Raw genomic sequence first — 26,932 nt, 5'->3', positions numbered from 1 at the left:
TAGCAAATATGACAGGTAGTCTATGCTAATTGCTGAGATGGAGAACTTGAGGAAATAAAGTGTGTTTAGCAAAGAATTTTCAAACATTCCAGGGAATCAAAAAGGCTTTATGGGCCAGATTCTCTGCTGCAGCTGAGATCTGCTTGGTGTGGTAAAGATTAGGTTGTAGGGGTAAGCAGGAGCTAGGAGCCATTGTGGCTTTCTGATTCTCTGCCCAGCCCCAACACAGATTAGATCAGTCTGAAGGAGCATCCATTAGCTGAGGAGACGCAGACTGCCATGACATCTCCCCACCCCTTGAATCACCTGTGCCAGGGGTTACCAGAGAGGGTGGTGTGATAGTGATCTATGATTACTGGAGACCCCCCTCATGCTGGGATATTCCCCATAAGGTAGATAGTGACAGATTCTCTCCTCTTTGCAGCGTTGCAACTAGCAAACCATCCCTATTTATGAGATTGATAACTAAAAGAAGAGGAAGAAAAACTCATTATTGGCTCTTGGATGATCAATGATGTATAAAACACAACAAACAACCAGCAGCTTTTCCAAGTCCAGAAACCAAGATAACATACCACAGATAGCAATCCAGTCAAATGTAACCATGATAACCCCATTACACAAACAAGTACTAGTTGTTACTGTGCCAATCCTTGTCCAAAAGCTTAAGTGAAGTGAGCCTTTACAGTGTGCACTGAATGCCAACTGAGCTATTTTGGATCCCAGGGGGAACAGCTATGGAGGAAATTCCAAGCATATGGATCCCTCAACAAAGGACATCCTGCTCCATCTCAAACCGAGAAGATTCCAGCTCACATACTTGCTGACCACAGTTGCAGCAGAATGCTATGGGGTGGCAGATAGTCCCTCACAAGAAGGTCACAGGACACTTAAGGCCTTTTAGGCTCCACTAAAAAAACAAAAACAAAAGCAAAAGCCTCCACACCACCACCACAAACTCTACTTGGAAACTGGAGCACTGGAATAATTTTCCTCTACGGAGACACATCATTAAACTAAGAGCTACAGTACTACATTCTCCACCAGCTTCCATTTCCAAGTTGATTTAAGGTGTAACCTCATGTGGAGCTCATTGCAGTTGTCTAATTTTGTGGTGATTGCCCCACAAACCATGGTAACAAGGTTCAGGCTCTGTGACACGGTGCAACTCACCACTCTGACGCCGCCTCGTGGCCGATATGGGAATTAGCTCTGTAGCCAGTGCACCCTGCTCTGGTGGTGCTCCGCCCACCATCTCTTCTGCTCCTGGCCCCATGTCACTCCAAGGACTGCAGTGTCCTCTTCAGTGACACAACCCTCCGACCACACCACACTCTGTGCTTCCCCCTTCTGGGGGACACGTCTGCAATCCCTGTCCAGCCACTTATATCAGTGGTGACTGCAGTCTATTGTCTAGCCACTTCCCCTGCTCAAAGCAGGACCAATTCCCAACTAAATCATCCCAGCCAGGGCTTTGTCAAGCCTGACCTTAAAAACCTCTAAGGAAGGAGATTCCACCACCTCCCTAGGTAACCCATTCCAGTGCTTCACCACCCTCCGAGTGAAAAAGTTTTCCCTAATATCCAACCTAAACCTCCCCAACTGCAACTTGAGACTATTGCTCCTTGTTCTGTCATCTGCTACCACTCAGAACAGTCTAGGTCCATCCTCTTTGGAATCCCCTTTCAGGTAGTTGAAAGCAGCTATCAAATCCCGCCTCATTCTTCTCTTCTGCAGACTAAACAATCCCAGTTCCCTCAGCCTCTCCTCATAAGTCATGTGCTCCTAATCATTTTTTGTTGTCCTCTGCTGGACTCTTTCCAATTTTTCCACATCCTTCTTGTAGTGTGTGGCCCAAAACTGGACACTTTACTCCAGATGAGGCCTCACCAATGTCGAATAGAGGGGAATGATCACATCCCTTGATCTACTGGCAATGCCCCTACTTATACAGCCCAAAATGCCGTTAGCCTTCTTGGCAACAAGGGCACACTGTTGACTCATATCCAGCTTCTTGTCCACTGTAACCCCTAGGTCCTTTTCTGTAAAACTGCTGCCTAGCCACTTGGTCCCTAGTCTGTAGCAGTGCATGGGATTCTTCCATCCTAAGGTGTGAGGCGATGGATGGAGACTCGGAGCAGTAATGAATTGTCTGCAAGAACCACATCCTCCCCCATCATGGTGATGCTCCCCGCAAAAAGGGGGGGGGGGAGCCTCAGGCTGTATTATCTTTTCTGCAGAACTCCCTCCCCACCATTGATCCCTGGTACTATCACAGCCTGTGAGAAATCATTGACATTAACTCATGAGATTTAAATATCACATGAATTGGTGCCTTATAAAAATTCCTGAGATAAACTGAATACTATCAAGCAAAGTGAAAGCACATGCAATTTAGGATTTGAGTTAGAATCATAGGATTAGAAGGGACCGCATGGGTCATCTAGTCTAATCCCCTGCCAAGATGCAGGATTTCTATCTAAGGAGTACAGAAGCAAACTGATCTTGCAGTTATTTTACTCTTCGTTGTCAAAAGATGTTGTTGTTTTTTAAAAAAAAAGGCTTTGGTGTTTGTTTTCAAACAAACCTATATCTCTGGAAAAGCAATCATCTTCATTGTTCTCCATCTTTTTATCAACTCATGCATAATTCATTTCAGCTCAAGAAAATCTAAGAACTTTAGCTACCAAGAAAGCTTGTTGATTTTCTTCTTTTCCTTTTTTCCTCCCCTTGCCCCAATACCTTGCAGAAAATTCAACTTCAGTATCAATCCATTTTAATGTATCAACCCAGAAATGATTCAGTGAGTGAATTGCAATGTTGCAGTAAATTACAATCTAAATAAATACATTTATTCTAAAGCTTACAGTTTCTTACCCAAAAGACAGAATTCTTAACTCAGTAGAGGGACACAGGCAACTTAATCGTACATCTGAATTTACCTAATTTGCCTGTTATTACAAGCAACATTTAAGATTACTATAACTGAAAGATAGAGAAAACATAATTTTTCTCAATTTTTTTTTACGTTCTACTTTGTATATAGTCCCTTTCACTGTCTCCCCTGTATAAGCAGCTAGTGCCTGAGACAAGGCCCACTCAAGTCAATAGAAAGATTCCTATTGAATTCAATGAACTTTTTGGATAAGGCTACTCGTTCGTGTCCCCTGTTTTAGACCTCAATCCAGCAAATCTATATGCACTTTTAACTTTTAGCCCAGCATAGTCCCATTTAAATTAATGGGGCTACTCACAATAAATAAAAGTAACCAGGTGTGTGGGTCTTTTCAGGATTGTGGCCTTAATGTTTTTTTACATATTAATAGAAAAAGAAAAAAAAATGGGAATAGGCGGTTGTTAAATCTCAAATATTCACACAGATACTGAGTGGCAGATTTAGTCTTTTTTTTCCAAGCGGATGGCATACCTTTAAACACCAGTCTCGAAACCTAATGTGTTGGTGCCAGGTGTTATTAATACTACATTCAATTGAATAGTTAAGATTACAGTGAAATACTATATGAGGTCAAAAGTTATATTTTGAGATGTTCTCTCACCTTACCTGTTTACACATGAAACAAAAGATGAATGACCCCACTGATTTACCCATCTTAGCCATTTACATACAGACCATATTAGCATAAAAAGATCACTATTTGCTTTAGTAATTGCTTGATCCAAGTCATAACACTTAATTTATTTCATTAAACAGCAAAAAAAGCCTAAAGATTTAATGGCAGTTATTAGTTACATCAAGCTCCTTACTGTAGACTATAGAACAGATAAAAACTTAAAGTATCCAAAATTATGAATTTTAAATAAAAATTTCAAATTTCCTTTCAAATTTCACAACCTTGCTTGTCTCTTTACAACTTCTCAAAATCAGATACTAGGTTTTTTTTTAAACCTCCCTTAATAACACAAATAATTATGGTCCAGCCTTAAGGTCAGATCCTACAATTGGATCTGCACAGGTGGGCCCTATGGGTTTCCGTGTAAGAACAACGGTCCATCCACTTGGCTATCAGTGCAGCATTGGGGCTTAGTTATTTTTCAGCCAATGGTGTATTTTTTTAATTCTTTTTATCACCCTTGGTAACACAGTGTATTTATGCATTGGCACAGTACCTAGCACAACGGGGTCATAGTACGACAAGGACAAAAATAACCTACAACAATACAAATAGCCTGAGAATGTATGCATTTTATTTTCACTAATGAGAGGCCTTTCTAATAATTAATAATGGTTTGAGCATCTAGGGTGATATACTGTCCACTGTGATAAAAGTGAACTGAAAAGGCTAAGAGCTGGTGAAATCTACTTTAAAAAGGAGGATGAGAAGAATTCTAGACAAATAGAACGGCCAAAAGTGGATGACTTTTCCCACACACAATTTGTCATTAGAAGCCTAACAAAGGTCTGTATAGAAACTGAAGAGCTCTCCATTTTGTTTTGGATGTCTGGGTATAAGGTTTAAAAGACTATCCATGTAGAAAACATGAGAACATACATCATTTTATTTGCATGGCTGCTAAAACTTCCAGTCCTACTGGGAATATCCAAATTTTTCACATTTATCTCAATCCAACATAACGAGGACTGTGATGCTAAGGGCTGAGTCATCTAAGGACTATAATGTCAGCCTTCACTGCTATGCAGAACAACATGAAATCCAGTTAGAGATTTCCACTGCTGATAGGCCAGCTGTGCCCTCTAACAGCTCCAGCCACTCCTCTGTGCTATGCTGAAGGTTTCTGTGCACAATAAAGACTGGCTAAAACGCAGAGAACAAATGGAGCAAATGGTAAAAGAGTTGAGGACAAAATCCATGTGAAGAGGGTTCAACTTCAGATGTTTCTCATTGTTAGTTTATAGTTTGTTGGGTGTTTTGTTTTGTTTTAAACTCAGTATCATATGGAGTAAGTTCTAAGTGCCTGAGAATTGAGATTCATCTCAATAATAACCAATCAGAACAGACCAAAAATTGAACAAAAGATGGAGCAAGCAGGAAGAAGTCAATCAAGTTAGGAGCTGGAGAAGGAGAACCAGAAAAAAGATCAAAAGAAACCTAAAAGAGCAAAGGAATCAGAAGAAGCAACCACAGGGTGACAGCAGCAGCAGCGCTGCTGGGACAGAGCAGAAGGACCCTGACAGAACAGAGGAAGAGAAGCCTACAGCATGCTAGCTATAGTATAGGATATAGAATAGAAATAGGGTTAATGAATGTATATGCTTGGGATAATAAAGATGAGTGTCTGTGGTGTGTATGTTTATATGACTATGTATAAAGATTAAAGTTTATTAAGATTACGGTCAGTATCCTGCACGTGACTGATCACCATGTGCAGAACATAATCACTTAAGCAATTCCAACTGTATAACATTACAGTATTGGGTGCTTTAGCTTGTATACCTGTACTAAGGGACTTATGTTTATGTTTTAATTTAGCTTTAGATTAATTGTATTAGGAAAGATTGGTTAAACTAAATAAAGAAAACATTTTGTTTTGGAAAAGTACTGCCTCGGTGTCAATCCTTTGAGCGGAGGGCTGTATCCGTATTCTCCCAAGGGTGACCAGATCTAGTCTGTTCTGGAGAGCTTCCTGAAGGGCAGAAGGAGACCCTTGGTAAACCCAAGCAATTCTACAAGGGCAGGCCCCCTCCTTTCACCTTGCAGGAACAGATTAATAGGCCAACGTCTTGGGAACCTGGAAGTAAGCAATAGAAGGGCTACTCTGGGATCCTTCAGTATGTTCTTGGGGTAACAAACAATCCCATACTTTTACTAACCATGTGTAAATGAAGACCAGTACATTTGAACAATAATATTCTTTATCTCAGCCAATCCACATTTAGAAAGTCTAAGCCAAATCCTGCAGAGTTCATTCTGTCAAAATTCTCAGATTTCAATGAGAGTTTTGAATGAGTAAAGACTGATCCTTTTTCTGGTCACCAACTGTCCAGCTGAAAAGCTACATTATAAACAGGATATTGTTTTAAGTAATTTATTACTAGTAGTAGAAGTTGTTCTTCCAAGATGTAAACTGTGGGGCATAAGGTTTTGTAATTTTTGTGAAGAGCATGAATAAGCAACAAAGAGTGAATTGTAAAGGGAATATGTCAGTTATATGAAACTATGTTTTGGAACTGAGTGATGGCAGAAAACCATGCTTGGAAAGGTGCTATGCTAGATGTGTAAAAAGCATTAAAGCAGTTAATGGATTAATACACAATATAATATAAAAATTCACTCCTGTTATTGTACAGTCACTGATTTGGAAAATACAACAATGAAAAATACTTATGTTTGCTGATAGAAATTTAAACTCTGTGCCGTTAGCTTCAAAATAAAATAAGATGCTTTTTACAGCATGACATTTTTTCACAGTCCCAAAGTTTGAGCAATTCTGCAGCAATGTAATCCCTACATTTATATTTAATCTAAAACTTGTCCTGTCAACCCAAAATGAGAATTAAAACAGAAAGCTGGTATAAGGAATATGGAACCATTGTTTCAAAACTCTCCCTCTATCAGTTCGATCCTGCAAGATGATTAATTTATGCATCTCCCAAGCCAACTAACAAGATGATCAGGCCCTATCAATAGTGAATTAGGTTTGTTGAGGTAACAGGGCTATTATAGAAAAGAAATATTTAAAAAAAAAAGTATACCTAACACTGTATGGATGCCAAAGAAAAGTCTTCTCCCACCACTTGGCAGCTTATTTGTGTTTTATTTTGTGCTTCCAAGATGCATGAAGTTTCAGTGTATATATAATTAACAATAAAGTATTTCAATCAAACACCAATGCATAAAAATGCCTAAAACAAAATACAGAATCCTGAATTAAAAGTGCTTCTGTAGTTCGTGCATATATGAAATGGAGAATAAATACCTTCCATAGGAAAGTCACAAAAACGTACAACCCGATGCTAAAAGCTTTATCTAGTTCTTCATTTTAAGGATTTTCTGTTTCTCTGAGTGTTTACTTCATTGCTGTATCTATCCAGGTTTCATACTTACCCTTCAGCAGATCCTTCACAACACAAGTGCTGGAACCACCTACCCATTCCATGGAGCAGCAAATCCACATCCACAATAGAATGATTTGGTGGAAACACCACAATGTGCCTAGCCCATTCCTGCGTTGTTTTCCTTGAGCTGGGGTAATCAAGCCCATTAATACTGTCTCCCTTGTAAATTAAAATGGTACAGTGATAACAAAACTAGAAATTACAGTACATGGGAATTATACATTAAATTACCATGCAATGTGCACAATGTAAAAACTAAGTAACTGCAACATAATTTATACAGCAATCATGTAATCATGGAGCCAGTCTATAGAATAAAGTGCTGCTTGTCCTTTTATTTTCTGTGCTTTATTCTGTAGCTCAGATTTTTTCCTAAATAAATAATTCATTATAGTGCTTTTAAAATATACGGTTGAGCTATCCTTAAAAGGTAACGTTATTCATCTACTCTGATCCCTCATAAAAGGTCTATTATGTAAAATGAAGCATATAGAAATATTGAAGACAATGGTTCCTTTTGACCGTTTCAAGATCAAGCATTTAAAAAAATGGAAGGAAGGGAGTAACTAACTGTCTTGTATTATTCCCTTCTTTCACTTGATTGACAGTAAAGAACTCCAGAAAGGGAGGGGGGATGTACTAAGGACCAAGAATGCCAGAAACTCCTTAGAAGTGGGGGACACACACCCCCATTGGTGCCTGAACCATGGCCCCTCCCCCTGCTCTCTCATCTCTTCTCCCTCTCCCCATCGCTCACCCTTAAGGAACATAAAAAGTTGTGGGGCCATGGCCCCCTACCCCAGCCTGCAGTTCCAGTGCCCCTGCTAAGGACACAGATTCCTAAAATACCATTTAAAACACAATCCAGTCTACTGGAAAAGTATAATTAAAACCAGTGCAATAAGTCAAATTTACATTTTCCCCTCTATTTGCAGCTAGTTAGACTACTCAGACAAAATTCCCACTGAAGACAGGACTGTGATCTGACAGGGTAAAAATTAACCAGAGAAAGCATGTAAAACAGACTTGTCCACTGTATCTTGTACCTCTATCAATGAAAGCTTTCAAATGTTTTTTAGGAAGAGAAAATGAAAGAAATTACCTTATCTTAAACACCTGTGACCTTTGGTATTTTACAATGGACAGTTGCAGCTAGAGTGCTCCCTTAGACTTAGAGTTAGTATTTCTCTCCTATATATATTTTTAAGTTATTGATGTAAGCCTGCAATAACTCCCTTAACTTCTATGCTTCTACAGATTTACATCTGTATTCCAGAAAGCAGAATTTGGCTCAATCTTGTTATACTTTATACAACACTGGAAACAGTATGGAAAAAATACTTGCGTGAATTAACTTTTTCAATTACCTAGCAGTTCCATGGCATCATCCTCATTGTCAATATCTTCTTCTGTCACTGAGGGAGCTGTGCTTTGAACAGAATCAAAAGAGTCCTGGGAAAGCATGGCAGCCAGTAGCTTCTTATGTTGCTGTTGTTGCTGTTTTAATCCTTTGGTCTTCGGCTCCATCTTTAAACTGGGTGGGGGAAATCATAACCTCCTTTTATTGTTACTCTCGCTACAAAAAAGTACCTTTGCAGCAGCCATTTCATTCAAATGAGCAAATGAAACCATTTAATTAATAGACTAATTATTTTCAGTTTCTTCTGCAATTATAAACATCCATACAGAAATTTTGCCTTATTCTTTAAATACCAGAGAGATTGCCTCTCCCCTTACATGCAGCAGTAGCTGTTGCAATCAGCTATGGAGTTCAAGCTACCTGACCACAAATTTAAACATCAAGGAGATGTTGCTAAGGCACTGCAAGTGAAAGACTAAAATTCACTCCAACATTGGTCTGACTAGTCTATCAATATTAAGTTCACGGTGCAAGGCCCAGCTCTTAAACAACATAGGTTGAGGACCCTGCATCATGATCTTAATATTAAAACTTTAGGTTAATGTCAGTTGGGGAGGGGCAGCATGGTCCTGTGGCTAGGCCACTGGAGTGGGAATCATAGACTCGTAGGACTGGAAGGGGTCTTCTAGTCCAGTCCCCTGCACTCATGGCAGGACTAAGTATTATCTATACCATCACTGACAGGTATTTGTCTAACTTGACCTTAAAAAAAGATTTCACAACTTCTCTGGGTAACTTTTTCCAGTGCTTAACCACCCTGACAGTTAGGAAGTATTTCCTAATGTCTAACCCATATCGCCCTTTCTACAATTTAAGCCCATTGCTTCTTGTCCTATCCTCAAAGATAAGGGAGAATAATTTTTCTCCCTCCTCCTTGTAACAACCTTTATGTACTTGAAAACTGTTATGTCCCCTTTCAGGCTTCTCTTCTCCAGACTAAACAAACCCATTTTTTTCCAATCTTCCCCGTCATGTTTTCTAGACCTTTAATAATTTCTGTTGCTCTTCTCTGGACTTTCTCCAATTTGTCCACATCTTTCCTAAAATGTGGTGCCCAGAACTGGACACAATACTCCAGTGGAGGTCTAATCAGCACGGAGTAGAGTGGAAGAATTACTTCTCGTGTCTTGCTTACAACACTCCTGCTAATACATCCCAGAATTATGTCAGCTTTTTTGGGAACAGTATTACACTGTTGACTCATATTTAGCTTGTGATCCACTATGATCCCTAGATCCCTTTCTGCAGTACTCCTTCCTAAGCAGTCATTTCCTATTTTGTATGTATCAGGAGACTATTCCTAGCTATATAACCACAGATGAGTCATTTTGAGTAAAATTTTCAAAGATTTGGAACCCTCAGTCCTGTTTCAAAAGCTTCTCTATCACAGGAGCCTAGGCCCCACTGAAAATCAACTGGAATTAGGTGCTTCACCTCTATGGGTGCATCTACACATCAATAAAAGACCCACAGCACAGCTGCAGCTGGTCCAGGTCAGCTGACTCTGGGTTGCAGGGCTTGGGCCGTGGGGCTAAAAATAGCAATATAGACATTCGGGCTTGGGCTGAAGCCTGAGCTCTGAAACCCAATGAGTGGGGAGAGTTTCAGAGCCCCGGCTCCAGCCTGAGCCCAAATGTCTACATTGCAATTTTTACAGCCCAAGACAGCTGATTCAGGCTCTGATACTCTGTATCATGGATTTTTTATTGCACTGTAGATGTACATCGACTTCCCCTCCCACCATTTTCTGTCTTGTCTATTGAAACTGTTAACTCAAAGAGGAGAAGGACTATCTTTTACTAAAAAGCAACAGAGTCCTGTGGCACCTTTAAGACTAACAGATGTATTGGAGCATAAGCTTTCGTGAGTGAACGTCCACTTCGTCGGATGCATCCGACCTAGCATAACAGGGCCTCCCAAACTTGGTTGGGGCCTCTAAGCACTATTGTAATACAAATAATTAACAACAACATAAGTCGGTGTAATTGACTGAACATTAAAGCAAATCTTCTCCTTCTGACTATATATATTTAATATTGCATGATATAGGTGACACAGTAACTATATCTCAAGTCAGGGAAATCATGCATGAGGCAAACAGTTTTCATAGAACTAAACCTATGGACCTTTGCAGGCTCAGGCATATGAATTTTAAATTTTTGGAGATTTTCTGCACTGGTCTCTTTGTTTGTGGATAATTGCATGATATCCTACTATGTAGGCACTTAAGTACCAAACCACACCAAGAAAGCACATATTTGTGACATCTGAGTGGTGGGATTTGTATCCCCAATTAATTGACCACATACTCACAAAAAGCATCCTTTAAATATCAAGCCTTTTTATATTTTGGCACACTTTGTGGATCTTGGTTATTTACCTAATATATTTTCCCCACTTGCAGTTTCCTGTAAGCTCATGTTTTGTTCTTACTCACTGCTCCACAAATATTGTCAAACATTTGTCAGTCTTATCATATGCTATTACTATCCCTCCACAGCCTAGTTATTTATACCCCTGCTGTTTTATCACGGATTCCCTGATGGCTAGTAGTCTCCAGTGCAATCCTACACACCGTTTAAAAAAAAAATTGTACAATTGCCTACCCTTTAGTTCCTACCTACGGGTCTCATCCAATGGCCTGGAAAGACTCCCATTGACTTCAAAGGGCACTGGAACAGGCCATAAATTATTTACATATAAAACTGGGGGAAAAAATCATACTAGCAGTAAAGCCAGTTACAGATGTCTTATTGCTGTTATGGCAGTTTCCCAACTGGCAACACTAGTGAAAGCTTAGAACCCCGCAGTGTATGATTAAATCATCATAACCACATCATTTTTATGTCTCTCTGTTTTCAGAGTTTTGTGATAGAAAGCCTCTTCCCCGATAAAAAGGCAAAAAAAACGATATTACTTGTTTTGTAAATAAAAATGTTTTCTTTTAACAAGCTTAAAAGAAATACATATTTTTCTATTTTAATTTTTAGCTCAGCTGTATTTGCTTAGAAGAGAATGGAATATAAAATATCTTGCCGGTATGACTGATGTGTCTTAAGACACGAAAATATTTTTTATGGCTCATGATCCTCACCATAATATTTTTACTCACTTGAGTATGAGAAACAAAAAAGCACATTTTCGACCTAAAAAAGAATTATGGGCCCAGTTCATAAAAAGATATCCAAAATTGGGTGGTGTTGCTATGTGATTTTTTACATGTGACTGAAAGTAAAGATATATATTAAAATACTGCATAAAAGAAAATATTTTAATTGGGCACATGCAAAACATGTGGTAAGGATTTAGGTAATATTGATTTATATGGAGATAATCCACTACAGATCTAGAATATCCTCTCATAATGCCCATACAAAGCTTTGTCACAGGAACACCTAGCAACCTTTTTAATGACTAGACTATCCTGTTACTTCTAACCCAAAATTAGGAATAGCTATAGCTATGGGGATTAATTGGGGGGAGGGGTAGCATTGTATTAATTTAGATAGAATATATGGCCCAAAGGTGTTAACATAACCCAGTCTCTGTCCAACAATATAAACAAGATTCAGGGTTTGATAGAAAGAGACCATAGCCTGCTTAGTACTATAGCAAAGACACTATTAAAAATCTTGTAAAACTTTTATTAAAGACATAGGGGAAAAAAGGGAAAACAAGTTAAAGCATTTTAAATGTAAAGTATTAAATAAGGCTTTTATTTTAACAGCACTGCCTGTTCTTTCCCTTTAGCTGGAGAGAGCTTTTAATAGGGAAAAAAACCTTTGTTTGAGATAATCTTTAATATCATCTAAGAGACTAACAACTGTCCTTTTTGAGGAAAAGAAGTTAATTGAGATGGGCTGGAGCTCTCATTGTTACTGTTGTTATTAAAGTCCAATCCCATTTCCTAGAACACAAAACAAGACAAACACACAAATGGAGAGAGGAGAGAACAACAGAAAATGCAGCTTCTGTCTCTGGTGCTGACTTTCACTTGCAGCCTCACTGCTGGAAAAGCACAGGTACAGCACATGGTCTGCTCCGCCACTCTGAGACCTGGCAAACTTGTTCCAACATCAGGCTGTTTAGGGCATTGCTTTAGTTCCTTCTTTCAGTGTTTCAAAATATGCAGTCTTGGCTACCTAAGCCAGACTCTTAGGATAGGAAAGATAAAAAATAAGGTAAGGAAGTGTAGCGGGGTAGTCACCCGCTCCTGCCCTGAAGGGCTTGAGATCAGCCCTGGGAGAAGGTTGTGGCTGAGAGCTGCTAAGCTGGGCTGACTGGGGAAACAGCCGCAGCTGGGCCATGCCCCAATCAGGCCACAGCTGGCCTGTATAAAAAGGCTGTGAGCCAGAGACCCAGGAGAAGTCTCTCTCTAGGCTGGGAGAGAGTAGGGCCTGGCTGCCTGCAGTAAGGGTACTAGAAGTGAAGCAGGCCTGGGGAGAGCCAGAGGAGCAGGGGCGCTCCAGGCTGGCAACTCCCGAAGCTGCAGGGCCTGGTCCAAGGCCCATAGAGGAACTGGAAGACCGAGGAAGGCAGCAGGTCTGAACCCCCTTGCCTATGATGAGTGGCTTTTACACTGCAGTCTGCCCCAGGAAGCAGAGGCTTGGTGATGACTGGCAGTAGCCCAGACTGAGGCAAGGTGGGGATTAGAGGGTTGGGGAGACTCCCCAGAGAGGGGAGACCCAGAGACTGGTGGGGGTATTGCCAGGGGGCAGCCCCAGGGAAAAGGGACACTGGGGTTTGGGAGGGACATGGGGGCTGTGGGACACTGGCCTGCAGAGGGTGCTCTCTGCTGGAAAGAGCTAATTCTCTGAGATGACCAGCAGGAGGTGCCACATGGGTAAGTCCCGCATGTTTACAGGAAGGGAAAAGGACACATTTGGGGGTGGGAGAGGAGACAAGTTCTCACATCTCAGGTGGTGTTTGTGGTTCAGACTGAGCTGGCCATGTCATCTGGCTCCCTCTTTCTGGCCATGTCATCTGGCTCCCTCTTTCTGGCCTAATCTATTAAGGACCTCTTTCAGTATCAGGATAAGGAAGGTTCTGGGATCCCAGGAAACAATAGGGATGGCCGCCATGATGGTGAAGCTCCCTCCAGTATTTCTTTAAGGTCCCCACAAAGGGTGTGGTGGGCAGAACAGTCCATCCCCTCATTACTTTGTCCACTAATTAAGCCTAATTTCTGACACACCAATTTTGGTTGATAGATTTTTGGTCTCACACTGTTCTTGGTTACCAAGCATGATCCTAACACAGTCCTTGAATTATCTGTAGGCCTTTTAGTTTGGAATAAGTCAGTCTGTCTCCCCTTTGAAGTTTTTCCCCTCAACATTTGTTGTTACAAGTTATTGTGATACTTTATGAACTTTCACTCACTTTTCACAGCTGAGTTAATAATTAGGGTAAATTTATAGGTCCAATTATCACAACAGTATGAAAGAGACCACATTCATTTGTGGGGGAGTATGGAGCTGATTTTTCAAGGAATTGGGAACATGCAAGGAACAGGCAAAAGTTTGTGTAAGCAGACCCCACCAAGAATTCTGCATCTTGTGTGAAAGGCACAATTTCCCTTTAACCCACGGTAGGTTCCACTGAACTGAAAGCCAGGAGACTGTTTTTTAGTCTTTCCTCTTCCAATGACTGGTGTTAATATTTCTGTGCAGTTCATGATCCTTGTTACTGATCAAGGACTTGTATCCATAACCTAGGAGTCAGGCAGGCACCTGGAGAAAAGGGCTTTGGAGCGGAGCCTGGAGCTGGAGTGTAGAGCAGTGGAGCTGCAGGTTTTTGCCTGGAGCCAGAGCACAGCTCCAGAGCCCTGCCTGGAGATGCAAATTGGTTGGCAGCTGTGCCTAAGAGAGGATCCTTGGGAATGGGGGAAACCCCAAACCACTCAGACCCTAGGAGACACACCATAAAAGAGAAATCTGAGGCCCTCCCCACCACCTTGTGGAGAGAATGTAGGAGATGCCTCATATCACCATTTATCCCGGCAGGGGCAAATGGGCTTGCTGCTTCTCCCTCAATATAGGTGTAGAGTAGACAGATGTAGACCACTCAACCTCTCCTGAGGCACATAAATAATGGTAAAATAGGTCAGGTTCTGAGAGAGAGAGGTGGTGGTTGGTGTATAGATAGGGCCTCCATGGGTTCTAGCTACTTAGTTGAGTCCCCAGCTTTTAACTCTTGAGAACTGAGATTCTCATTAAAATCCCCTAAAATCCTCCTGCGTGCACAAATTACACACACACACACACACCCTGGTGTGGAAATCCCCAGATCTCTATCTTAGAACTATCCCAGAGAAATTTTTTGACATGCTGAAAATTATGAAAGTGGCCAGGATTGCACTTAATCCTATTTCTGCAAAGTGAATTCTTGAAGCTGAGCCAGCTACCAACAAAACTGTCACCAGTACTTTCATATTGTCTTATCTCCTGTTACACACCAGCAACACAGATCTCCATCAAGGGGTAAACTTACAAACCAGTGACTACTAACCTACCTGAATCTGATTAATTTACCTTTCCCAATCTTTTTAGTAATTTCACTCCCTGTCAATTTCTAAAAATCACTCCGGCTTCCTTTTAAATAAGTAGACCTGATTCTCAAATGTGCTGAGTCTTTGCCAGCTCCCATTGCCTTCAGTAGGGGTTATAGGTGATTATCACCTCTGAAAACCAGGCTCCATATTCTTAACAAAGGATAATATGTTTTCCTTCCACTGTACAATACTGAGAGAAGCACAATTAGGGAAAGCTTGTTAAAAGTGAGATTAGAGGTAGCACACAGGATAGCACCCATAGCATCCTACAAGCCACATGTCCACTAGCATTTTCTACAGTCTATTTTATGCTGAAAGGGACAGTACCAAAAAAGGAAGTGTGGTAGCAACAGAAGGGCAAGACCTAAGAACCAGCCATTCTAGATGTTTGTTCATTCCCCTAAAGAATGCCATTCCCAAAGCTTCCTAAACTGTTCTAAGCAATAACAACTTGCCCCCTACACTCGGTGACCACAATCACAGAGGGGGGGGGGGGGAGGGATAGCTCAGTGGTTTGAGCATTAGCCTACTAAACCCAGGGTTTTGAGTTCAATCCTTGAAGGGGCCATTTAGGGATCTGAGCACCCCTCCCCCCCCCACCCCCCCAAAAATCTGTCAGGGACAGTACTTGGTCCTGCTATGAAGGCAGGGGACTGGATTCAATGACCTTTCAAGGTCCCTTCCAGCTCTATGAAATAGGTATATCTCATATAATAATCTGAACTGTCAGCAGAATCGCTCAGCTGGGGAGGCACTCAGTGGAAGGTAGCATCAATGACAGCCATCCTCCTCCCAGTGATCAGAGGAGCTGAGAAAAAGCCTGCATCTCTGACAATGTGGGCCTAAATATGCAAGTGTTAAACCTCTAGATACTCAGAATATTTCACTATTTTGGTGGGGAGAATTATGTGAGGGAGAAATATTGGGACAACAGCAGTTTTTACTTTCCTCTTACTGTACAGCATTAGTTTACAAGCCTAGCATATGTAGGCACTGGTAATGAATGGCCAATAAACTATCAAAAATATTTGTCTTTACACTTGTCTTAAAATTACTCCATAATGTTTATAAATAATCTTTTACCAGATTTATACAGAAACTGAGATTACGAATTATGAAATGCTTCCTTTTTTTTAGTTACAAGTAAAATGTGACCAAATGACTCTAGGCTACAAACAGTTTTAATTAAATAATAGTCATTTACTGTAATTTAGATATTGCAGTCAACAAAACACTGATTAATAGTTTAATATTTCATGAATTCTAATTAGCCCTATAAATTCAGAGCATGCTGCTCCCAGTACTTATTGATGTATTATATGTATGTTTAATTAAAAGTTAATTGTGTAATATCTTTGACTTGAACTATACATGAGTTAACTTTGACCAACCGATATTGCTTTTTATAACCACCAAGCATTTTTTATGCTTTTTTTTATAAATAACTAGTTGACTATACGAGATGTGCGTTTTCAAATACCAACGTTTTACAGGTCCAGTTCCAAACGTTGTCAGTTCAAAGGGACTGTAAACTAGCTGAAACTAGCCCCTCCCTCTCCCCTCCAGAGGCTAAGGGAATAGGAGGTACTCTGGGAAATACAAAGATGCCAGAACAGTTCTAGTCCATCTCCCCTTACAGCCCACAATATAGGAGAAGCAGCCACAGAAAGAGTTGGCAATAGAAGCACTGCTGCACTCTGGCTAGGCTCAGCTTGCTGCAGGGCAAGTCCCAAGAATCCAGGAAGCAGCTTTTGCTTCTCACTCAGCTGCTGCAGCAAGAGGAACCTGTATCCCTGAGTGCAGCCAACTCCTTTTCCTATAGCAAAATAAAGCAATGGGGAATGTGTCAGCTGGCTTGCAATGTTGAGGAGAGAGGAGGGAGGACACAGCACGCAGGCTCCCCCCTCCCTCCCCTGCCTCCAGCCTGAGGTAATCAGCTGGTTTGCGTAGTTCGGGAGGAAGGGGGAGCCTGCGCGCTGAGTCCTGGCTCATCTTCCCCCTCGGCCTCCTGAAGGCTGCAAGCCAGCTGATTGCTGCGGGCAGGAGGCGGGGGGAAGAGGGGGAAGGCACTGATCCTCGGGGTCTGCAGGAGGCGCTATGGGGGGGGCATAGAGGAGCTGGTAGGGGGGCTGCCAGCTGTGGACAAAGCAGGCAACCAAACGACGTTATAGTGAAGCATTCCACAACTTTAAATGGAGCATGTTCTGTAATTGAGCAGGGACGTTAGATTGAAACAACGTTAAGCGAGAGGACGTTAAGTAGGGAGTTACTGTATACACCTAACTTAACTTTACTTATGTGCATAATGGGACTACTCATGTGCATAAGCATCTACAGTATTGTGCCCAATATCATTAAATCCCTACTACATATTTCCTGGTTCGTGGTATACTGTATATGGAAAATAATACACCTCACATTCTTGATCCTTAAAACTGGACATTGCAAAAAAATCTCTAAGTTTTAAAAAATTATGTAATGAGATTTTCAGGAGTCATTAAACTATAAAAGCAAAACCTCACCTTCCTCCAGGACTGCTGCTGCTATCTTCACTATCCCATTGTTCATTTTTACTTCTTGGTACTAGAGGTTGCAACATCTCCGCAGCCAATGGATCAGCATCATTCTCCTCGCGACCAACCCATTCTCCAATCACACGAGGTCTTAGAAGAGGAGTATTAAAACCTGTTGCATCCTGAATAGAAACAAAAGCCTAAATAAATAAATAAACAAACCTCTACGCTGCTCATTCTCAGTGATGTTTATAAACTGGAAACAGGGAACAAACTAACTTATTGCTTCATCTCATATATTGATCCTTATTAAAATAGTACAGGACATTAAAAAGTCAAAAGCCTGATCCAATGCCCACGGAAATCAATGGAAAGACTCCCATAAATTTCAATGTACATTGGATTTAGGCCCTAACTCCAGAGAGGTGTTCACCATCCTGATACTCAGAACTAGAGCTGAGGAAATAAAATATTTTTTGGCCCAGTTGCTGAGCCTACAAAACAAAACAATCTTTTCAGGTTGAACAAAATGTTTTGTTCCGCCTATAATAATTTTTCTGTTTATTAGTTTTTTAGTTTCATTTTGTTTTCAGGTTTTTCTTTTACCCTTCTTTAAAAAAATAAATCTAGCTAACTTTCAAAATGTCATTTCAAAATAAAGTTTAAATGCCGTACTTTAAATTGTTATGAAATGTTTCAAATTTTTTTAAAAAGAATTCTCTTTTGGCCATAATTATTCCCTGAAGTTATGAATAGTTTTGGGCTACCCAAAACTGCATTTTTCAGCAACTAATTACTTGTCTGAAAAATTTCATCCAGCTTTACTCAGAACCTCTCCTCATTTTTCCCTTTAAAATCCAATAGTTTTGAAAAGGAGTGGCAGGTGTCCATCACTACTGATTTGGCTTTAAAACTATACATTCTTAATAAGCCCCCTCCTATTGGAAACACCAATGTTTCAAGTATGTTAAGTAATGAATGAGGTCACTTGAATATTGAAGAACACAGAAGATAGTATATTTCGATTTAATATCATCTCTTTTGCATTATGAATTCAGTGTGAAAATCTTACTGAGTAGGGAAATCAACTATTTTAAAATAATCCTGCTGGTTTTGTCATATTTTCAAATCCACAATTAAAATATATTTTTTTATTTGGCAGACATTCAGTGTATTACAATAGGCAAATAATGTACATCATATATTGCCACTGTGATAAACTGCAATTTCAAAGCTGGAAGTCTTTTTTTTTTTTTTTTTTTTGACAATTTGCTTGAAGATGTATGGTGGAATAACTAGTAGGAGACGGAAAAAAAACCTGGGCATTTTAAAAACTTTACTGATGTTTCACAGCATCACACAGAAACAAATAGCTCATTTGATTACATAAAGAGTTTGTGTAAAAGTACTGCATAAGCCTTTCCAATTTTCTCGGTGTTGTGTGCTTATACATACACTGGGAGTTGATGTGGAATAGTGATAATTTGAAGAAAATTATGCTCCAGAATTGCCATTTTGAAATGATGTGATGGAGAGAGTTATCCTGCTCTCATTGAATGCCATTTCTAGGACAGCAAGGAAATTTAAAATGCAGTGCTCCTAATTAAGATATATTGTATATTCTGATCTGTAACGAAAGACAATTCTTATGGCTGTTATTTGGCTCTACATCCCATGAAATATTCCTACTGTAAGAACAACACAGTCCTAATAAATGGCATCTGGAGAAGCAGCAGGAGGATGATTATTTAAATTAGCAACCATATGTTTTTGTCCTCCTCAATAACAAATGATCTTTAAAGGAACACTAAATAATTGGGATGACTACTTTAAATTATAGTAAATGCAAAGTTTGAAATATTAGCAGTTATTCATAATATAAAACCATCAAAGTGTTTATAGTGTTTGAAATCTGTAAATAATGTCTATCCAATTAACATGGGGAAGCCAAATGTAGGAGTTAAAAGATAAAACTTGAAATTGAAAAGATTTCAAATGCCAGATCCTATATCCCTTGAGAGAGAGAGAGACTTTTGTTCACATAAACAGGTGTCTGACTGTGCACCAGTCTAGGATTTTCCTTATGTAGGAGGAAATCCTCAGCTACCTATTCAGCAGGGCCGGCTCCAGGCACCAGCAGAGCAAGCACGTGCCTGGGGCGGCACACGCTAAGGGGCGGCATTCCATCCATTCTTGGGGCGGCAGAGACCGGGCAGCTTTTTTTTTTTGCGCTTCGGCGGTTTGGGCAGTCCGAGCGGTTTTGGGGGTTTTTTTTCGCTTGGGGCAGCAAAAATGGTAGAGCCGGCTCTGCTGTTCAGGGCTGTTTTAGGGCCACTTGGAGTGGCATAAAAGACCTTAGAATGAGCCAGAATCTGACCCTATATGGGAAGGGCTGTTTTTGTATTATATCTATGTATCCATCCTACTGTGGTGCTGACCCTGCAGTTGGCTTCTGTCCATTCCACCCATTAACTTCCCCAATGCAGAGTCAGCTGCAGAATCTGGGTCTTAATCTCTTTTGCTCTCTGGTGGTTGTTTGTATTACCATAACACCTCACCACATTCCCTCACTCCACCTTTTACCCCAGGGGTCGGCAACCTTTCAGAAGTGGTGTGCCAAGTCTTCATTTAGTCACTCTAATTTAAGGTTTCGTGTGCCAGTCATACATTTTAACGTTTTTAGATGGTCTCTTTCTCTAAGTCTATAATATATACCTAAACTATTGTTGTATGTAAAGTAAATATGTTTTTAAAATGTTTAAGCAGCTTCATTTAAATTAAATTAAAATGCAGAGCCCCCCGGACTTATGTCCAGGACCCGGGCAGTGTGAGTGCCACTGAAAATCAGCTTGTGTGCCGCCTTTGGCACCTGTGCCATAGGTTGCCTACCCCTGTTTTACCCTATACTTCTCCTGTAACGTATGTTTGTCAGTGTCTTTTTCATGTCAGTTTAATTTTGTTCAGCATTCCGCTATAGGCCTGCTGAAATCATTATTTAGGTGATGACATTTTACTGCAAAGTTGAGATGACATTATAGCAATACTGACAACTATCTTTAAATTGAAAAGCCAGTAGTTGAAAAGGGAGAAAATTGTATGGGGAAAACGAAGTGATTTAGCACATTTTAGGATTGCTGCCATTTTTGTTGTGTGGTACTCTTAAATTTTTCAGAAATTTGTGGAAAATGGTTTTTAGTTGTAGGAATTGTGTTGTAAAGCAGTCAGGTAGCATAACAGTCACCACAGGAATCAGGGGACACTGGTCCCTGTCACTTGATAGATGTAATCCTGACCCATGTCATGTGACTAGGGGGCAGGGCTGGCCCACAACATTTTGGCACCTGAGGCGGGGAGCTCAAACGATACCCCCATACTCCCTCGCTTGGGCCAAAACTTTGAAAGGTCTCAATTCTGCCTTCCTCCTGTTCTACTCCTCTCATGGTACTGCTCTGCTACCTACCCCAATAAAGGAGAACTAACAACTTAAAATGCCTTGTTCAAAAATTTTAAGTAACACTTAACTTTCAAATGCCTGAACAGGAAATGTTACTTTTCTTGTCTGCATAGTAAACACTGGCATTTTTATCTGTTTGAGTAATCAAAGTGGTGCTTTCCCTGCCTTCTTAGTTGCAAAGATTTGAACTGCTTCCTGAAGGTCCACAGTCTGGGCCAGCTCATACTCTATTGAGATGGTTGCAAGGCTGACCAGCCTCTCCTGTGTCATTGTGGAGCATAGATGTGTTTTTATTAACTTCAGCTTGGAGAAGCTGCATTCTCCACTGGCAACTGTTACAGGAAGTGTTAGAAGTATGCGCAGAGCAACAAAAGTATTTGGAAAGAGGGTGCTCATCTTATTTGTGCACATATATCCCAGAACAGCCTTTGGAGTTGATCCTGCTGAAATATATCACCTAAATTACTCGCATCAATATTGCGCATGTCATGTGTCAACACTGTCTCTAGTGCCCTGCATTGCTGGTGTAGGTCTTCTTCAGGTATAGTGAAGAGTTTTGGAATATCATACAACATCCCAAATATATTGCTGTGTTCCTTGAGCTGCATGAAACATTCAACTGACTGTATGGCACAATCTAGCACCTGGTTAAAGAATTCAACTTTGAATTGTTGTTTGGAGTCTCTTATGGGATTATCCTGTGCCTCGTAATCAAAATGTCGTCTTCTTCGGTGACTCTTGTATTCTTGAATGGGTGGGAAAATAGCTTCAGTGTGAAGTTCCTCTGCCAACTTCTGTGCACTCTTCAGAACGTTTCGAAATCCCTCATCTGACCAGTAAGATTGTAGGTATGACTTTGCTTCGTCCAGTTGTTCCATTGCTCCAGATATATAAAGTCAACACCCTGGAGTCTCTTGCTTACAACATTTATTTCAAACAGTGTCATGCCACAACACTAAGCCACATAGAAATTTGAAGTTATGTATATTTCTGGTGATTCCACTTCCCTCTGCCACTGTTCTCTCATGAACAGTTCCTGTCATAGCATTATCCTCCATAATGGCAACTATGACATCATCGATCTTCCCAATTTGGAGTTTGATAGGCTTTATCGCCTCCACTCGACTTTCCCATCGTGTGGCACTCAGTAGTTTCAGGGTCAGAGAGGATGTTCCCAGATGTTGCTTCGAAATTTGCCATCGATGAGTTGATGCAGAGAAAATACACAAATTTTTTAATGTAATTCAAAGCATCTAGCAGCCTCACTAGAGGCTGATGCTGCATCACTGACCACCAAGTTCAGTGAATGAGAACTGCATGGGACAAAAAAAGCTCGAGGGTTTAACTCTCAGTTCCGTGTCTGCACTCCTCTGTTCTTTCCTCTCACATTGGAACCATTATCGTAGCCCTGATCTCTCATGTCAGCTATCGCAATTCCTGTATCTTCCAGCTTTTTAAGAAGCACATTTGTCACACTAGCTCCTGTAGTACCATCAATGTCAATAAATTCTAGGAAAATGCTCTGACAGTCACCATTGTAGGGACATTTTCACTAGATTCTATTGTTACAAAATGAACCATTAAAGTCATTTGTTCCGTATGGCTGATGTCAGGTGTGCAGTCCAGAATTATAGCTTGCTGACTTCCTTCTGCCACAATCTTCTGTTTGACTTTTGTTGCTGGTATCTGTAGGATTTCATTTTGAATTGTTTTTCCAAGGTAATGGTGTGTACACATTTGTTGGGTAGTGACTCTTCTTAGATGCTCCTGGAGTACAGCACCAAACTCAGCCATCAGCTCCACAGTTTTAAGGACGTTTCCATTGTTTGGCACATACAGCTGATCTGAAATGCCACACCGTGCTAGGTTTTGGGTCACAAGCATTCTCACAATGGCGATGAGCCTTTTCAGAACATTTTGCCAGTAAAGAGACTCTGATGCAATCTTCTCTTGATGCTGATCATCTATGGTGGCCTTTAACCTTAGTCTCATCTCAAGCTCTTTCCACCTATGCAATGCTCTCTGGTGATTTGCTGCCTTCTCATGGCATGCCAGATTTTTCCAGTCCTTCATTCCTGTAGAACCCAATGTGGCTCGAACATTAGACGGGAAGAGTTTGCAACAAAAACAGCATGCAGCATTCTGGGTTTTTGAGTACATAAGCCATGGCCTCTCCACTTTGTCACCATTGGGGATTTCATGCCAGTAATGTGTTGGATGGAAACTTCTATTTTCCTTGTCTTTGGGAAACATGAAGTTTTTCACTTGCTGTGGCCCATGCAGTACAAGGAAGTCCCTCAGGCTACTGCTCAAGTGGGTCCACAGTCCTGGATCATCTAGACTTAAGGAACTAAACTCAGCAGCAGCTGTTTCTTGTGCCTCCACCACACTCTTCTCTGATCTACACTTTTCTTCAGGAATGTGCATGGTTACATCCATTTGAGATGGAGATATGGATGCTGCAGTAGCTGCGAGGTCACCTGCACTCTGACTAACTGGAAGATCAGGAATCTTCTCATCACTCACATCCTCACTGGGGCCGGAAGGCTCACCATGAACATTTGTATCTATGTATCTCAGGAAAGCTCCTTCCTGCTTAGATAGAAAAGCTTCCTTTGCTTTCTTTCTTTTTCTGAATGCTGCCCCAGAGGGGCATTTTTTTCTTTCACTCATGACTGCTGTTCTGTGCCAGCTATAGTGGCTCTCAACACTCAATTGAAGGGGACAAATAAGCAGGCTGGTAGCAGGGCCCGAGTGAGGGAAGACATCAGCGTCTTAAGGGCCTAACTGTTTCCTACTACTTCAGTTCACTGCCTGTTCTCCTCAAGTGGGTTCAGGGAAGCAGCAGGAAACAGGAAGCTCCCTGAGAAGCCTCATGGCCTCTCTTACCCCTCTGAAGTGCTTGCTAACACTTCCAACTGCTCTTAGCCAAAGGAGACAGAGTGAAGGGGAGGGGTAATTTATAATTAGCTAACAAATTGGTTTTAGCTGTTGCCTTAAATTTTACTGAAATTTGTGGATTACCATACAAGGAAAAATCCACACTTTTTTCATACCAACTTTCTCCTGGCCCTGTCTGCAACATACATTGTGCAATTTGCATATGACTATTTAGCACATGAATGCTGTTTGCCCTTCTTATGCTGACTTACATTCAAACAGTTGTAGGAACTGGGCCATCTTGTATCACAGCATTTTCAAGCTCAATTTAATAAAGAAGTTTAACAAGTCATGTTATGCCTCATGTTTGCCAACCTTGCTTCCATTTTAAAATCATGTTAGATCAACACATCAAAACTTCAGTGACCTAATTTATGTCTTTCCTTTCACTTTTACAGCCCCTCATTGTAAGTGGTAAGCAGGAAGTCAGAGAAGATTGTATTGAGAACATCGTGGCATTATTTGAAGCGTTCCTTCAAAATGATGGAGTAAATTAAAATACAATGTTTAATTTGCAGTCAGGTCTTCACCTGCATCTCCCATTTAAACCTTGGAATGCTAGCCTGACAAGTACTTTAAAGGACAAACAGAACACAGAATGGTGTGTCCTGGAGTTTCTAGAGGATAAGTAGGAATTTAAGAGATTCAGTCTGTAATCTTAGCCATATGCATGTGTCTTCCATAAGATTGGGGAGGAGGAGAGGGAATTGTGTCCAATTTGATTATTTAAAGTCATTGCTTGAATCTTGTCAGAATGCTCCAGGACACTGTTCTGGCACTTTTTTGGGGAGCCAGAACAGCATCTCAGTGTCTCTGGTACTTGCGTTCTGCCACTTCTCGAGTGCAGCACTCACCTGTTTAAAGTTGAGATTTGTTCCCCTCTGTAGATTATAGTTTAATGGATCCCGTATTTATGGGTGCAGTATGTTTGTACTTACAGGATTAGAATATGAAAATATCTTTGAGATAACAGATGGAAAAGCATCTTAAAAAAAACTCCTAATTGAATATTTTAATATTAGGCCGGGGGGAGCGGAGAGGGGGTCAAAACTTGCTATGATTTACTGGGCCACCTTCATCCCTGTGTAATCCTGAATCACTGACTCTTTGGCATTCTCCAATTACTAACTGTCCCTGCCAAAAGTGAGTGAAGCAAAGGAATTTCTAGGCACTGTTGCCAAATCTCACAATATTATTGAAATTTCACTTTATTTGGAGTTTTATGTAAAGCCCCAATCTCTGGAGGCCTCCAATTCAGAATGTTGGCTATTTTTAAAAATAGCCCTTACATTTCTGAAGAAAAGCTTGAAAATGTGACCCAAATGTCCCCTAAAGGGTCAAAAAACAAAAGGCAAATAAAACTCCCCAATATATTATTGTTCCCAACATCACAAGAGAGATTCAGAAGTCATGAGATTTTTGGTCTTACTCATTACATTTTGAAAACGTGGGGTTAGCAATATGACTATTACATCTCATATGCATAAAACTGCATTTGAAATTAGACACTCATTGTAAACATATCAGACCAACATCAAATCTCTGCATGGTAAATGTACTTGGCCACATTCTGCTCTGATGCAAGCTAAAACAAGGCACTTGTATTCCAGAGGCAATTCAATGGCCGGCAGAGGGGCCCCATGCTGGGAGCAAGTATACCTGAAGGCAGTTGCAGCTGCAACCTGTATTCCATAAAGGTGAGGGTCTGGAGCTAGCAGTGCCCTCCCAAAGTGGAAGGTTCTGACCCAGGAGAGGATGAACCAAAGTACTAAAAGCTGATTCAACTCATTCTTCTGGGCAGCCAGCAGGACATCCTCAGAGTCCAGGCTGCATTTCAAGCTACTCTTTCCTAGTGGAAAATGTAAACAGCATCCAGAATGCAGCAGCCCTCATTGGAGGAGCTGGCGAATCAATGCATGAACTAATCATACTTCCAGGAACCCTTTTGGGCAGTACTGGCCCTAGCCTTTGCAAGGCTGTGTGTGAAATAACATGAACAGAGATGTGCAATTAGTGTTTGCCTATTACCCACCCATTACCCTACTATTAACATTGCTATTTAACCTGAGTGTCTCACATTTAGGATGTAGCTATGAATAAATATTGAAAATATTTTCAATATTTATTAATTACCTTTAGTAAACCTACCCAGGGCTATACATTTCAGGAAAGGATGCAACTTGATTTTAAATAACTAATTAAAAGAACAGTTTTCTAATACAGAATTCTTTAAATAGTGTATCTTGAATTTTAAAAATTCTTTAAAACAGTTTTATTATGCTCCCTTATTATATTGAGCAGGGTCCTTTGTGAAATCTATAATAGCGAACATGCTCAGGCTCATGCCTCCTCCTGTGAAGTTGTGTGTACTGTTTCTTTATGAAAATTAAGCCAGGCAGGAGAGGTTTTATAGTGCTGCAGAGACAGAGCAGCTTTAAGGATAATACTGTTTTATGTTTAATACAGTTACTGTTCAGTGTTAGAGGGTGACTCCTCCTGTAGTTCAAAGGTCAGACTAGAAGATCATAATGGTCCCTTTTGGCCTTAAAAAAATCTATTGATCTGTGAATCACAAGACCTCTCCTTCAGTTTCTTTGTGTGCACACTCTGCCTGCTGACTCTTTGCTTTCAGTGTCAGCTTTGCTCCTGCTCTTATGGGGGAAAAAAACCTCTTGCAGGTGCTAGAAAAGGATTTGTCTCATCAACAAAACAGTAAAATTAACTATACACAAAAAAAAGAGAAGATATGTAAATTAATGTTTCAATTATAGTAATTTTAGGAATTTGAGACAAGGTGAGTGAGGTAATATCTTTTATTGAAACAACTTCTGTTGGTGAGAGACAAACTTTGGTGACCTGAAGAGCTCTGTGTAGCTCAAAAGCTGGTCTCTCTCGCCAAACAGAAGTTAGTCCAACAAAAGATATTACTTCACTCACCTTGTCTCTCTAATGTCATGGGACCAACCCAGTTACAACTACATTGCATAAAAATTTTAATGTAATTTTCAAAGTGATGGTT

General features: G+C 40.6%; 1 protein-coding gene across 6 annotated transcripts in view; it reads right to left on the bottom strand.

The window, feature by feature from the left end:
- C2H8orf34 (chromosome 2 C8orf34 homolog) overlaps positions 1 to 26,932 on the bottom strand; it is a 235,204-nt gene that overhangs the window by 131,627 nt on the left and 76,645 nt on the right. For all 6 annotated transcript variants that reach the window (XM_065585726.1, XM_065585723.1, XM_065585727.1 and 3 more), the window contains exons 6-7: positions 17,529 to 17,701; positions 8,404 to 8,570 (exon numbers count right to left, since the gene is read on the bottom strand). In XM_065585726.1, coding sequence (XP_065441798.1) covers positions 8,404 to 8,570; positions 17,529 to 17,701 — 340 coding nt within the window. The remainder of the gene's footprint in view (positions 1 to 8,403; positions 8,571 to 17,528; positions 17,702 to 26,932) is intronic.

Source organism: Chrysemys picta, chromosome 2 (genome assembly GCF_011386835.1).
Source record: "Chrysemys picta bellii isolate R12L10 chromosome 2, ASM1138683v2, whole genome shotgun sequence".
Lineage (NCBI taxonomy): Eukaryota > Metazoa > Chordata > Testudines > Emydidae > Chrysemys > Chrysemys picta.
The sequence above is the reverse complement of the archived record's forward strand: the minus strand, read 5'-3'. Positions and strand labels throughout refer to the sequence as shown.